The sequence below is a fragment of the Canis lupus genome, chromosome 26 (assembly GCF_003254725.2).
Source record: "Canis lupus dingo isolate Sandy chromosome 26, ASM325472v2, whole genome shotgun sequence".
In the NCBI taxonomy this organism is placed as follows: domain Eukaryota; kingdom Metazoa; phylum Chordata; class Mammalia; order Carnivora; family Canidae; genus Canis; species Canis lupus.
In genome coordinates, this window is record NC_064268.1 from 17,938,183 (window position 1) to 17,952,342 (window position 14,160).

The 14,160-nt window shown below is 42.3% G+C and overlaps 1 protein-coding gene across 1 annotated transcript in view; it reads right to left on the minus strand.

Annotated features, from left to right (window-relative positions):
- The window catches only part of MYO1H (myosin IH), a 49,235-nt gene extending 36,615 nt beyond the window's left edge, over positions 1 to 12,620 (minus strand). Inside the window, exons 1-6 of the mRNA XM_025474276.3 lie at positions 12,555 to 12,620; positions 9,188 to 9,349; positions 6,770 to 6,885; positions 5,369 to 5,567; positions 4,384 to 4,464; positions 1,537 to 1,716 (exon numbers count right to left, since the gene is read on the minus strand). Of these exons, the coding sequence (XP_025330061.3) occupies positions 1,537 to 1,716; positions 4,384 to 4,464; positions 5,369 to 5,567; positions 6,770 to 6,885; positions 9,188 to 9,349; positions 12,555 to 12,578 (762 nt within the window). The 5' untranslated portion in view covers positions 12,579 to 12,620. The remainder of the gene's footprint in view (positions 1 to 1,536; positions 1,717 to 4,383; positions 4,465 to 5,368; positions 5,568 to 6,769; positions 6,886 to 9,187; positions 9,350 to 12,554) is intronic.
- Between the last annotated feature and the right edge of the window lie 1,540 nt (positions 12,621 to 14,160).

Here is a 14,160-nt window from a genome sequence, read left to right on the forward strand (position 1 = left end):
GGGGAAACCAGAGGTGCCATACTATGGATATATTCACCAGTCAACTGGACGTTGTTAAATCTTCAACCTCCCAAATATCCCTCCCCGTTCAACAGCAGCATCTGCTCCCACCACCAACAGGGTGGGGCCAGCTTAGGTCAGTCCTTGGAAGATACCTAAAGGTTTGGAAGCATTGTGGATATACTGCAAAGTAAAGCCACAAGGTTTGTAAAAGTTATGGGAGAACACAAAGTTGAACAAAATAATTCTGGCAAATTGCTTGAAACATTTACAAAGCCTCTGTGGCATGAAGATCTGGCCAAATTAATCAGGCTAGAAAAAAATCTGCAAGTATAAAGACAAGATACATTCCAAAAGGGAATGATTTGAATATCAAAAGGGTTAGTTGAAGCCCTTGGGAAAAGGAATGAACCCCTCAGATACTTTTATAAATTGACCCTCTCTGATCATGTTACAAAAGTATGTGATGCTATCATATACTTTGCTTTGTTAAAAAAAAAAAATTAGTCCTTCAAAAAAAAAATCAGATTTGAATTACTCTTCATTCTAACAATTAGTACAAAGCTTGTAAAGGGGGTTATGAGATTCTTTTATTACGTAGCTTTATTTTTCAAGATAAATTTCAGTCATTCCCACTTTTCCTCCATGACTTACTATATATGTTGGTCCTTATTTTATCAGATTCACTTTATAAAAACTTGTTCTCTTTCTCAAATGATGTCCTCACTTGCACTTTGCCAGGTGACCTCCATTTGAAGCCAGACCCAGGAAAAAGGAAAAAAGTCCAAAAAATCTTGGAGCAAAAAGATGCCAGTGACATCAAATACTGTCAAATACTGACATCAATACACTAGTGCTGGCTGCAGAAAGACTAACGGTGGGGAGTTACACTCTAAAAGTCCATTTTACAGCACTGGATCCTAGGACTGTTTATGGGAATGGCCTGGACTCTTTCCTTACTCCTGAACATAAGGAAGTATGTTCATTTTGCAAACAATTCTCAGAATGGGAGGCAAGAAGGTGGAGAGTCTTTTCCTAACTAGTATTGAAAGCAGAAGGAGGCAGCACAGGTTGTTGACATGGATGGACAATGAGGTACCCTCACACCTAGACCAACATTTCTCACTTCTGCTGTGCTTTAGAATCACCAGGGATTCATTTAATTATACTGAACCACAGGGGAGTATTTAACACAGCCCTGATGTCTAAGTCCCCACCCCAGACCAATTAGATCTGAATATCTGGAGGGTTGGGTGTGTGTGCACGTGTGTGTGTGTGTGTGTGTGTGTGTGTGTGTGTGTGTGTGTTGAAAAACCTCTTCAAGTGATTTGAATTTCAGCCAATGCTGAGATCCACTCACCTAGATGATCTACCTGCCAGGCATAAACAGAGAGGTTATGATAAGTGTCAAGAAACCAGTCCATAGGATTACCAAAATGGTAATGAGAAAGTTCTTGACCATCCTACAGAAGCCCCCACTAACCCTTGCTCCCTGCCATCAAAGGGTCACCCAAGCCAGGTGCTGGTCCTTCCAACCTGTGAGAGGTATTTATACAGCTGGGGGTCCCGCTCCAGTCCCAGATAAGCAAGGAGCTCCTCTTCGCCACCCTCCAGCAGCTGGTAGAAGATGTGGAAGTTCCTCTCCCCCTGGTTTTGATAGACGACTCGAGACTTTTCTATCAGGTAACTGATGATATGCCCGCCTACTGGAATGCCCTTCAGAACAGAACAAAAAATGCACTATGACAACAATAAGTAAGCCACTCTCTTATTAGTGTCTTCCAAGGAACGGAAATTCCGAATTCAAATGATGATTCTTCTAAGCCTAGTGTTTTCTGGGCTCTTTTCAAAACTATTTTTTGCCTACTCTGAGATCATGAGAGATATTTTCTATACTTCTATCTAGAAGTGTGATTATTTTACCATTCACATTTAGGACCACAATTAAAATTTTGTTATGGAGTGAGGTAGAGGGTCAAAGGTCTTTTTATTCACATGGATTTCCACTTGATAGCACCGTTTATTGGATAGGCAATCCTATCTATTCAATCACAGTGGTGCTTTTGTCATAAGCCAGGTGACCATATCAAACATGGATGCCTTTGTAGACTCCATTCTGGTCCACTGGCCTTGCACCACTATATATCCTTGTGCCAATATTACAATGTTTTATTTTTAAGATTTTATTTATTTATTTGAGAGAGAGAGAGAGAGCACAGGCAGGGGAGTGGCAGAGGGAGAGGGAGAAACAGACTCCCTGCTGAGTAAGGAGCCTGACAACTCAGGGCTCCATCCCAAGACCGTGGGATCATGACCTAAGCCAAAGGCAGATGCTTCACTGACCAAGCCCCCCATGCCCCTCATACCATCTTATTTTTAAGAATATTCCAATAAAGGATTTGCATTCCAGAACATATATAGAATTCCTGCAAATCAATGAGAAAAACCACCTATTTAAAAGAGGGCAAAAGGCTTTAACACAAAATTTTTAATTGGCCAGTTATCAAGACTTCATTTGTAATCAGGGAAATACAAACAAATCACAGTGGGAAACCACTATACTCCACCAGAATGTCTCAAACCAAAAGGACTGGTGATACCAAATGTAGACAAGGGTGTAGAGAACCCTGCTGGCAACTGGAACTGTCATTAACTGTCCTAACATTGTTGGAAAGAACCCAGCAACACCACTTCTGGGTGTACGGCCAACATGAGTGAGTACTAATAACATCTACTCAAAGACATGTGCAAGCACATTCATAGCACTATTTACAATAGCTCCAAATTGGAAAACCCAAATGTCCATCAACAGGAGAACAGATTAAGCATAAGGAGGTCACATAAGCCAAAAATGGCTAACTGCTACAGGAAGTGACACAAATGAACCTGATAGAATGTTGACTGAAAGGAGCCAGACACAAAATAGAACATACTGTATAATTCCATTTACATGAGGCTCAAGGAACAGCAAAATTAATCTGATTATAGAGGTCAGAAGAGTTGGTAACCTTTGGGAAGGCAGGTACTATCAGAGAAGGGCAGGAGAATCTTCTAGGCACTAGAAATGTTTATGTCTTGATCTGAGTGCTGGTTATCACAGGCAGATACATGGATGTAAAATCCATCAAGCCATACTCATGACTTATGTCCTTTTCAGTATGTATGTTGAATATCAATAAGTTTTATTTTAAAATTTCTTTAAAGATTTCATTTATATATTCATGAGAGACAGAGAGGCAGAGATATAGGCAGAGGGAGAAGCAGGATCCCCATGGGGATCCCAGTGTGGGACTCAATCACAGGACCCCAGGGTCATGCCCTGAGCCGAAGGCTAAAGCTCACCCACTGAGCCACACAAGGCGTCCCAATAAGAAGTTTTAAGACAGACATAACTACTCTTTTTTTTTTCAAAGTCTAGGCACGCTTCTCCAGAAGTCCATATACCAGCTTCTAGAAAACCCTGAGCCAGTCTGACATCACTACACTTAATGCTCAGCCAGTGACTGTTCTCCAGTCTAAGTGATACTTTGTCAACTGGGATTCTGTGTCCTTGAGAACTCTCTCAATCCTTCCCACCTGCATCAGCCCCATTTACATTTTGTGCAACATACAACCATACTCTTTCATTATGTATGGTCTCTGGTTGCTTCCATGCCACAGAAGCAGAGCCGAATAGCTGTGACCAAAACCATATGGTCTACAAAGTCTAAAATATTGACTATCTGGCCCTATCCGAAAACATTTGCCAACATATGCCGTATAATTATGTATGCCTAAACAATACATTGTTTAACGTGGGATTGTTCTGGGGCATTGTAAGAAATGGCATTACACTGACACCCAGGACATTCCTAAGACTTGACCGTGTTATGTGTAGCTGCCATTCATTTGTTCTCACTGCTATGTGACACTTCAATGGGTGGACATCCCACCATTTAGCCATTCTGTCACTGGACCCTCAGTCTTCCAGATGTGTTGGTTGTTTCCAGTGTGCTTGTGAATCTATAGGAGTATCTCCAGGAACAGAATAACTCTACCTTAGATTGATTATGTGGTTTCAACTTCCACAGGATAATATACTGTTTTCCAAATGGGTTGCACCAATGTACACCCCCGGCCCCGGCAATGTGTTAGAGTCCCTAGTTAGCTACATATTCACTAATGGCTGGTATCATCAAATTTCTTAATTTTTGGCCCCCTAGAAAGTGTGAAATGGTAGCTCATTGTGGTCTTTATTTGCATTTCCCAAAATAGTACTGACCCTGGATTTTTCAATTATTTGAGCCAATAAAGCCCTTCTTCCCTTAGGGTACCTTGGGTCAGGTTGCTGGCATTGGCCAGTTAAGGGATCCCCATGAACCAGTAATAGGAACTTCAGGATACCTTATAGTCAAACTGTATGTCCATGTATTTTCCAAATCTGCTGGAGTTGTCATTCCGGAGTGTTTTGGCATTTCCAAAAGCCTTGGAATACAAAGTGAGGGAGACAGGGACAGGCTGAGCCAAACTGTCATGCATGGTCATTTAAGCTCTTTGTGCTTGTCAACTTCCCAACCCCAAATACCACGACTATGAGAATGGAGGAGAGAGGGGAGCCAGGGATGAAAACCATACTTTATCTTCTAAGAAGGAACCACCAAGTACAGAGGATGTGATGCCAAATACTAGGGATGGAGTTGCAGAAAACGGAAAAGTAGCTTCTCTCTAGCATCCAGTCTAGGGAGGACTAAGGAGAGGTATGGAAGACCCAAGGCCCTTGCTGTTCTAGAAGACACAGTTAATGGCTCCCATTACCAGACCCCTTTTCATATCAAAGAGGTAAATCATTCAACTCATAGGTCTAGTGGGAAGATTCTTTCAACCACAAACATATTTAACGTGAAGGGCAACAAAAAATACAGGAAAAAAAATAACTTGTTTGAAATCACCCAGCAAGGCAGCCAATGGCAATAGGAGAATTATCAAAATTATTCCAATTAAATAAGAAAAAAATATGAATAATAGAGCATGACTTTAGAGCTTACTAATTAATTCTGCCCTGTGCTTTTTAATTGCATTCATCTTGTTTTATTCTCAAAAATCTCCTACGTGGTAGAAACTATGAATAGACCCATTCCACAGATAGGGAAACAGGATCCGGGATCTGGAGTGATTTGCTGAAGCTTGCTGGCATGTGGCTGCCCTGGGATTAGCATCCATGCCTGCTGAACTTCAAAGTTACACCCTTAACCACAGTACTGCCCTTGAGACCCTGCTGCTTAATAGCCAGATGGTGACCTGCCCATTCTGATCAACTTGCCGGGGCAGAGAATTCTTCTTAGTGACCTCCCTAGTACTCCCCTCCCACAGGTTCTCAAAGATTACTTACCTCCAGCACTGGGTTGGAGAGCAATAGTCTGTCACGGGCTATTTGTAGTGACTCAGTCATTGGGCAGGTCACAGCAAAATACTGGAGAATCTTCTTGGAGGCCTCTGTTTTCCCTGCACCACTCTCTCCAGAAATTAGGATGAAGTGGTTATTTAGCTCAGAACACATCATGCGGTAAGCGTTGTCAGCTATGGCATAGCTGGAGAAGGAGTGGGGCAGAAATGGAAGGGGTGGGAAGTGGCTATAATGCTATTTCCCTCAGCTGTGACACCACCAGAGCGGAAGGACAAAGTACCCTGTCTCCAGGAAGCCACATCCAGACAAGTGGTACAAGAACACTGAGCTCAGATATCAAACTCCCACCGCAATCCATTGACTGATCACATACAAAGTGTTCTAGAAATCAAAACTCCAACGGTTGAGTTAAAATAGAGAACTTGAGCAATAATGGACATTTTTGATGTAACGAATTTATTTTGAAAAATCCAACATTTCTTAGAATAGGCCAGATACTAAATTATATCCCCAGGAGACGTTCTATTAACTGTAGGTGGAAATAACATCTCATCTAAATATTTTAAACACTCAGTGGATACGCCAAGATCTCATGTTTCTTCTTTCCCTCAAAACCTAGTGTATTAAGAGTACAGAGACAGAAAACCGAAAATTTCTTAAAAGCTCTGTGATATCTATAGGACAAGAGAGAAAATTATTATAAAGGCTTTAATCTTCAAGATCAGAAACCAAAGCATAAAAATCTCTCAGGACACTAATCTTCCCATATGGCTGACTTTGAAAGCTGGCTATTTTGAAAATTGTTGGTGGTAGTGGTGCAGAAAGGTTTATAAATGCCTTAGGAGGTGAATAGATGAGTCACCAAGACAAATGGAGGAAGAGCCCTAAATATTAGTCTAGAAGTCAACCAGGGAGAACTCAGAAATTCAGCAAACCCTGAATCACATATAGATCAGACACGAAATTGCTTGTCCTAAGGATCTGAAATCCTGCTACCAACAGGGATGCTCCTTAGCCGCCATGATACTCAGACACCAGTAGATGGCACTACAGCAAACCTCTTTACAGAAAAGACACCTAGACAGGTGTTACACTCTTGGATCTCTCAGCAGTTATGAAAGATTCCACCTCTCATGATATTTAAGCTGAGACTCAACAATGATCTGATGTTTTCTTTTGCACTGAAAGACGTTTCACAAGAAGGCAGCTGCTTAATGACATCCAGAATCCAATGAGCATGCATCAAAGATTTAGATGGATGGGTAGATGGGTGGGTGAATAGGTGGATGGATGGATAGGTGAATAGGAAGGAAGGAGAGAAAATAGATAAAGAAGAAGGAGAGAGTTAGGAAAATACTATGGATGAACTCCATACATGCTACTTACACATGTGGTGGCAGTTCAAAGAAATTGACCCCTTGATAAAGTTCCATCTGGCTCACAGTGTAGATTCCAAGCTCCTGGTATGGATTCACAGACACAAGGAGGGTCCCAATATAGGTCTAGGGGAACAGACCAAACACTAGTGAGGAACCCTGGGGTACAAATGGCTACAGCAAAAGACCATCATATGGTATGATCCCCAGGTGTTCGTTCCATGCTCAAGATATAAAACAATAAATAAAGCGGTGTCTCTTCTGTCATGGAGTTTCCATGTGGGTGCATGGGACAGGGGACCACTGACCAAGGGATCAAGACTGCTTCCATTAGAATGGTAAGAAAGGTGTACCTAGGGCACTGGGAGAGGGAACGACCAAGGAAGTCCACCTTAGCTCTTGGACTTGGGGAAATCTTCTTTAAGGAGATGACTGAGCTGAGACTTGAAGGATGAGCCAGTCATGAAAAAAGGAAGCAGAAGAGGGCCAACTGCCCTCCTGGAGGGCTGAAGGGACGAATGTGGCAAGCTGACTGCCCTGGAGGGCAGTGGGGGAGGGGAGAACAGAAATAGTAAGACACGATGTCCGAGATGGAGCAAGTTCAGATCACACAGGGCATGAAGAATGGGGGATGTATTCCAACTGCAATGCATAGTGGATACACTTTCCCTGCTGATATGAAATACTTGGCTTAAATTGTTATGTCAAATGGATAGCTTTAAGAAGGGAGCACAACAATCTGATTTATATTTATGTTTCACAGAGGTCTCTCTGGCCACTGGGTGAAAGGGGTATGCATCCCAGCTGTCTCCAGCTGGGCAAGCATTCCCACTGTTGGTATCTATTTTCCTGGATTTCAATGTTGGATTCTATGATGAGTCAAGTTTTCCAAGTGCTTCTGGTTGAAGTAGAACCACTAATGTAAAAGCTCCTTGGAATACAGTTATGAATAAACAAAACTTTAACCTCTTAAATAAAAAAAATAAATATTTGGGCTCCTTTAAAAATACATCTGGAGGTTTCAGATTCTGTTTGTAATTGGTTTTCATTTCAGCATCTCGATATTGGAGGTTCCCAAGGGTATGCTAAATTACACCTAAAATCATTCTCATGAATGTTTCTAATCTCCAGGACAAAGTCACACAGACAACTAGAACAGATAAGAGCATTCTATTTTGACTAAAATTCTGCAGTCCTTCAATCAGTAGAAATCTTCCAGAATAGAATATAGTTTCTGAAGTCTATCTGTTCAAACTGGAAATGATTTATTATGATGATCTTATCATCCCACTTATACTTCTCCAAACCATGCTCTTTCTCCTTTGCTTATGCGTAACATCCCTTTCCACAACTAAAAATATATACCATGAGAAGCCCTTTGGTTCTTTTTCCTAGTAACCTTGGTCCCAACATGCAGACCAACTCATAGTCACCATTAAACACAATATAGCTGCAAGACAAATATTTTTAGTTTGCTTTTGTCTAAATTTACTCTTAACAAAAGCTAATAAGATCTCAGTAAAGTTAATCAAATGTAATAAAACCCCACCACACACACTGAGACACTGTGCAGTTTACCCTAAAGAAATTTACCTGGAAACTGACCAATCAGATCAAGGTGGGGACTGACCACCGCTAGAAGCAACCAGGTCAAGCTAAGAACAGCTCTGGTAAAGTGCTGCAGCCTTGACCCTAGAAGACTCATGGGATGCGGTGGACAACTCTTATGTTTGCCTCTCTGATATCTAGACCTCTTTCTTCCAGCAGATTCCTTTGAGGTACCTTCTCCAGGCTTACCCTAAAGATAAGGCACACACTGGCCTCACCCCTCACCTGCAGGGCTGGGCCTAGGTAAATAGCCTGGCCAGTCAGAATAGTCCTCATTCTAGCTATGGGGATTGGTTCAGAGGTAGGCACATGACCCAAGATGGGCCAATCAGAGCCAACCAGTGTGTGTGTGTGTGTGTGTGTGTGTGTGTGTGTGTGTGTCTCCGGGAGGACTTACAATCCTCTATCTTGACATCAGTTTTGTCCTGCTGGTACCAACTTGTAGAGAGTCTGCCCTAGAAAACGACCATTGCAAAAGAGAGCAGAGAAGTGGGAAAGGGTCCTCCAGATGGAGAAGAACCCTCAAGGCTTCAAGACTCATCACCCTAGACCCTAAATCTATTTCTGATCCCTAAAGTGACATAGGTCAACAGATTACGTCTTGGGGGTTAGGCCTGTTTAAACTGGGTCTCTGTCACTGGCAGCCATAAAGGCCTCAACACAAGGATCAGGGCACATCTGGCAGTGGTGCCTTCACACCTCCCTTTAAGGGCTAACCTATAGGGGGTAGTATTTGCTATCATCAAGGCTGTGAAAACAGGCAGGGTTGGGCGGGGGTACCTCCAGTCTAGGAAAACAGTTGAGAAATGGGTTACGTTACATAGATGAGGTTCTCGCTGAAACGCTTGCGAAGATTGTCCAGAAAAGCAGATTCGCTGGTGTAGGCGTCCAACAGCACAAAATCCTGCACCCCGACCCTGTCCCTGGCGGTCAGCGCGCTTTCCATGTGCAGGCGAATGTGCTTCCTCCTCACTTCTTCTTTCTGCAGCAAACAGAACATTTCTCATCAGCTTCCTTATTCTGTAGTTCCTACTGCTCATCTAATATGGAAATAGCAGGATACCCAACCCTGGGGGCAGTGTAGCCCTGACATTAGGTTATGCTCTCTGCTTAGAATTCATGGGCTGGTTAGGGTTACAAGGGGATGGCAATAAAAGCATTAATAGTGGGACGCCTGGGTGGCTCAGTGGTTGAGCATCTGCCTTTGGCTCAGGGCCTGATCCCAGGATCTGAGATGGAGTCCCACATCAGGCTCCCTGGGAGGAGCCTGCTTCTCCCCCTGCTTGTGTTTCTGCTTCTCTCTGTGTGTCTCTCGTGAAATAAGTAAAATATTTTTTTTAAAGCATTAGTGGTAATAGTAGCAGCTGACAGGCACTGAGCAGTTACCTGTTAGGCGGTACACTAAATACTTGACTTGGATTATCTTCTTTAACCCTCGTTCTGACCCTACAAAGTAAGTGCCATCACCGTGCTCATTTAACAGAGGCGGAAACTGAGGACAGAGCCACTACAAAACATGTATACACCCTGCCAAAAGGGAGAGCCAGGATACGAATCTTTTTTTTTTTTTTTAAGATTTTATTTATTTATTTATGAGAGAGAGAGAGGCAGAGACACAGGTAGAGGGAGAAGCAGGCTCCCTGCAGGGAGTCCCACATGGGACTCGATCCCCGATCCCTGGTCTCTGGGATCACGCCATGGACCAAAGGTGACGCCAAACCGCTAAGCCACCAGAGCTGCCCCCAGGATAGGAATCTAGACAGCCCGGCCCCAGAGCCTACCTTCCTGACCATCACTTACTCAACTAGATGTTTGTTGCCCAAATTTGGTATGTAATTCCGACATGAGTGATGAGGAGTTTGGTTGGGATGGGAATTCCTTGTTACAGAGGAATACTCAGTGAAGGACAAACCTGGAAGGTCCTCTCCCCAAGACTGGGCTTCAGACCTCCCTGGAAAAGGAGAGGTTGCAGGCCCACAGGATGGTGGAGAATCTGTGTTACTAGGGGGCCGAGCTGGTCCACTGTCACCAGGCAGCTGAACGACCCTCCCGGGCATAGCTGAGCAAAGGGAGTCAGATCAGCACTGGGCAGGAGACCAGATGCTACACTGCTGTCAGGAGGGCTGTGGGAAACAGCTCCGCAGGTCTCTGGCAAGCTGGGGCTGGAGAGTGTGCAGAGAGTGGGGGCACGTCTGCAGGAGGTGGCCTGGGAGTGTGAGGTCTGTGTTGCGCAAGGTGCTCACATGGCCCAGGCTGCAAGGGCACTGAGGGACTGTGCTCTGGGCACACACAGTCTTTGCATGTCCCCCACCCATGTACCACCACGCTGGTGGCTGTGCAGCCAAGAAGAACAAGCAAAACAGCAAAGGGAGCCAAACCTCTGGCTGTCCCTCTAGCGCTCTCTAGTGACAAAATTAATATGCTCCCTTCAAGGAGAAATGCTTAAGGGGGTCAGTTTGTTATCATAGAGCAAGGACTGAAGGATAAATCTGGATCTGAGAGACAGGCAATTGACACCTGCTGTCTTTGGATATGCAGAGGCTCTAGAATAGCTGAAGCAGCCTTGAAAAAGGAAAACAAATCCCTAGATCCCAAAGTGTTGTTAAGATTTAGTGGATGTTAGATGCAGCCCAGGTGGCTCAGCGATTTAGCATCGCCTTTGGCCCAGGGCATGATCCTGGAGACCAGGGATCAAGTCCCACATCAGGCTCCCTGCATGGAGCCTGTGTCTCTGCCTCTCTCTCTCTCTCTCTCTCTCTGTCTCTAATAAATAAATAAAATCTTAAGAAAAAAAACAGTGGATGTGGGACACCTGGGTGGCTCAGTGGTTGAGGATTGGCCTTGGGCTCAGGTCGCAATCCGGGGTCTTGGGATTGAGTTCTGCATTGGGCTCCCTGCAGGAGGCCTCCTTTTCCCTCTGCCTATGTCTCTGCTTCTCTGTGTCTCTCATGAATAAACAAAATCTTTAACAAGGGTACCAAAACAATTCAGTGCAGCAAAGGAAAATCTTTTTAATAGTGCAGGAATAACTAGATATCGTAATGAAATAAATTTCATTTCAACCTTATAAATATATTTTATTATAAAACCTCATAATATATTTTTATTATAAAATATGTTATAAAATAATGCATTTTAATAACATACCTTAGAAAATATATGTTCATTATTTAATAAATGTATATATTATATAAACTTCTATATATAAAACTACATATAGAATTTTTATATACTATATACTGTATAAACTGATACATGAAACTAGAGAAAACCATTATTGTGTATAAACTTTATATATAAACAACTATTTCATAATATATGAAGATATAAATTTATAAAAACATGCATATGTTACACATATTATAACATTTTATTTGGATATATAAAAACTTGAGATGACTCTTAGACCTAAATGTAAATGCATAATCTGTAAAGCTCCAGGGAGAAAACAGGGGAATACCTCGGCAACCAGAGGAAGGTAAAGTTTTCTTATGACATAGGAAGAAATAACTATAAAAGAAAAAAATAAGAAATCTGACTTTATCAAATATGAAACTTCTCCCAGAAGACACCATTAAGAAAACAAATAGGCAAACACGGACTGACAGAAAGGGGTCACAAAATATAAACCTGTGAAGGATTTGTATCCAGAATAAAAGACTCCTATGTCTTAATACAAAGTCAAATCCAGTAAAAATTGGGCAGAAGACTTGAATGGACACTTCACAATGGAAGATAGATAAATAGTAAATAAGCACATAGGAAAATGCTAAACATCATTAGTCATCAGGCAAATATGAGTTAGAACCACAGTAATATAGCCCTAGAATAGTTCAGATGGAAAAGACTGACATCAACCATGAGTGAGGACGTGGAACAGATGGAATGCTCCTACATTGCTGCTAGGAAGGCAAAATGATAGAATCACTTCGGGAAAAGGTCTGGCAGTTTCTAATAAAGTTAACTGTGCCTCCATCCTTTGATCCAGCAGTTCCCCTCCTAAATATTTACATAAGGGAAATGTAAACATATAGTCACAAAAAGACTTGAACATAAAGGTTTACAGCCACTTGATTCATAATGGCCCCAAACTGGAAACAATCCAAATTTCCATCAACTGGAGAATGGATGTGGAATCTATACAATAGAATGGGTACAGCGCTAAAAGAGAAACGACTGGTACGCACGACACGGATGACTCTCGCAGACATGCGGAGTGAAAGAGCTCAGACACAAAAGAGTGCATGCCCTATGATTCCATTTATATGAAATTCTAGAAGCAAAACTAATCTGCAGTGAACAATTGTTGCCTGGTTAGCAGGATTGTCTGACAAAGGACAGTTTTGGAGTGATGGAAACATTCTCTGTCTTGATAGTGCTGTGAGTTAGTTACATGGGTGTGTCTCTTTGTCAACATACCTTATTAAGATTTTGTGTATTTTCACATATGTAAATTTTATTCGAAAAAGAACCACAAAAGATAAGTGGGGAGGGGATGGAAAAATGGAAACGGAGTGGAAAAAAGATAATAACTGTTGAAGCGAGGTGATGGGTATGAGGGGGATTTATTATACTACTCTGTTTACTTTGCATGTATTTGAAATTTTGCATAATAAAAAGTCTAAAAAACCAGAATGGCCACCAGGTGTCTCTCTACTCTAGTCAAATGGAGCTGGAACTGCTCTCTAAGGATGAAAACCATGCATTTCGATCAAAGAGTATCTTGGTGATACCAAATATCCCCATCTTAAAGTGTTTATGTGTGTATAATAGAGGCAGTATAGCATCATGATTAGACACAAGGACTCTGGAACATGAGCCTGCCTCCGTTTAAATCCTGCCTCTATGGCTTCCCGGTGGTACAACCTTGGGAAAGTCTCTCTCTCCAAGGCCCTGTCTGTTTCATGTCTGTAAAATGGAAACATAATTGTACCTACTTCACAGGGTTGTTGGTTTGAACAGACCATGGAAAGCACTTGGAACAGGGCCAGACACAATGTCAGCTCTGTGAGCACTTGCTTCTATCCTCATTAGTATTGCTAATACGATTATTAGAAACAAGAAAATAAAGCGAAAAATGGGCTGGCTAGTAGTTGGTGAGCCCCTATTCAATTGGGAGTGGGCTGGAGTCTGAAATCATGTCTGGAGCTGTGCCCACAAATATCTCTGCAGTCTGATCTCTGCAGGTGGTGGGTGCGGAAATTAAAATGCTTTCTTATTCTGGTCCTAGAGATAGGTGTGTGCTTACCAGAGTGGGCCCTGCAATCAGTACCTAGGGCTTTATGTGACTTGCAGCCCAAAAAGATTTGACAAAACCTCAAAGATTAAGGAATGGGACAGTGATTTGAACTTGCAAGGGCCAAAGCATACTTTATCCACTTCAGACTGGACTTTTGTTTGCTGCAACATTTCAATTCCTATCTGGGTTCTTTTTATCTAGTTCATTGAAAGGGCATGAGGAAACTAGAGTGGCCTAGTAAGACAGGGACAAAGGAATGAATATTGGGACAGAAGGGATAGGGTAATAAAGAAATTTGAGTGGTTCAGCTTTGACCAAAAAGAAGATGACTAAAAGATTTTATCATGAAGAGAATATTAAATTCAGAAATGACCAAATAAGAGAGAAGAAATTCAAGAGCGATATTTTTATGACATCTAAGAATGAACACCTTTGGGGTGCTGAAACTTTGTAGAGGATGCTGTTGTGCAAACTCACAGATCAGAGCTCACAGACTCTGCTGCCTACAGGGTCCTGGGCGAGTTCTAGGATTGAATTAAACTGCTGCTGGTGAG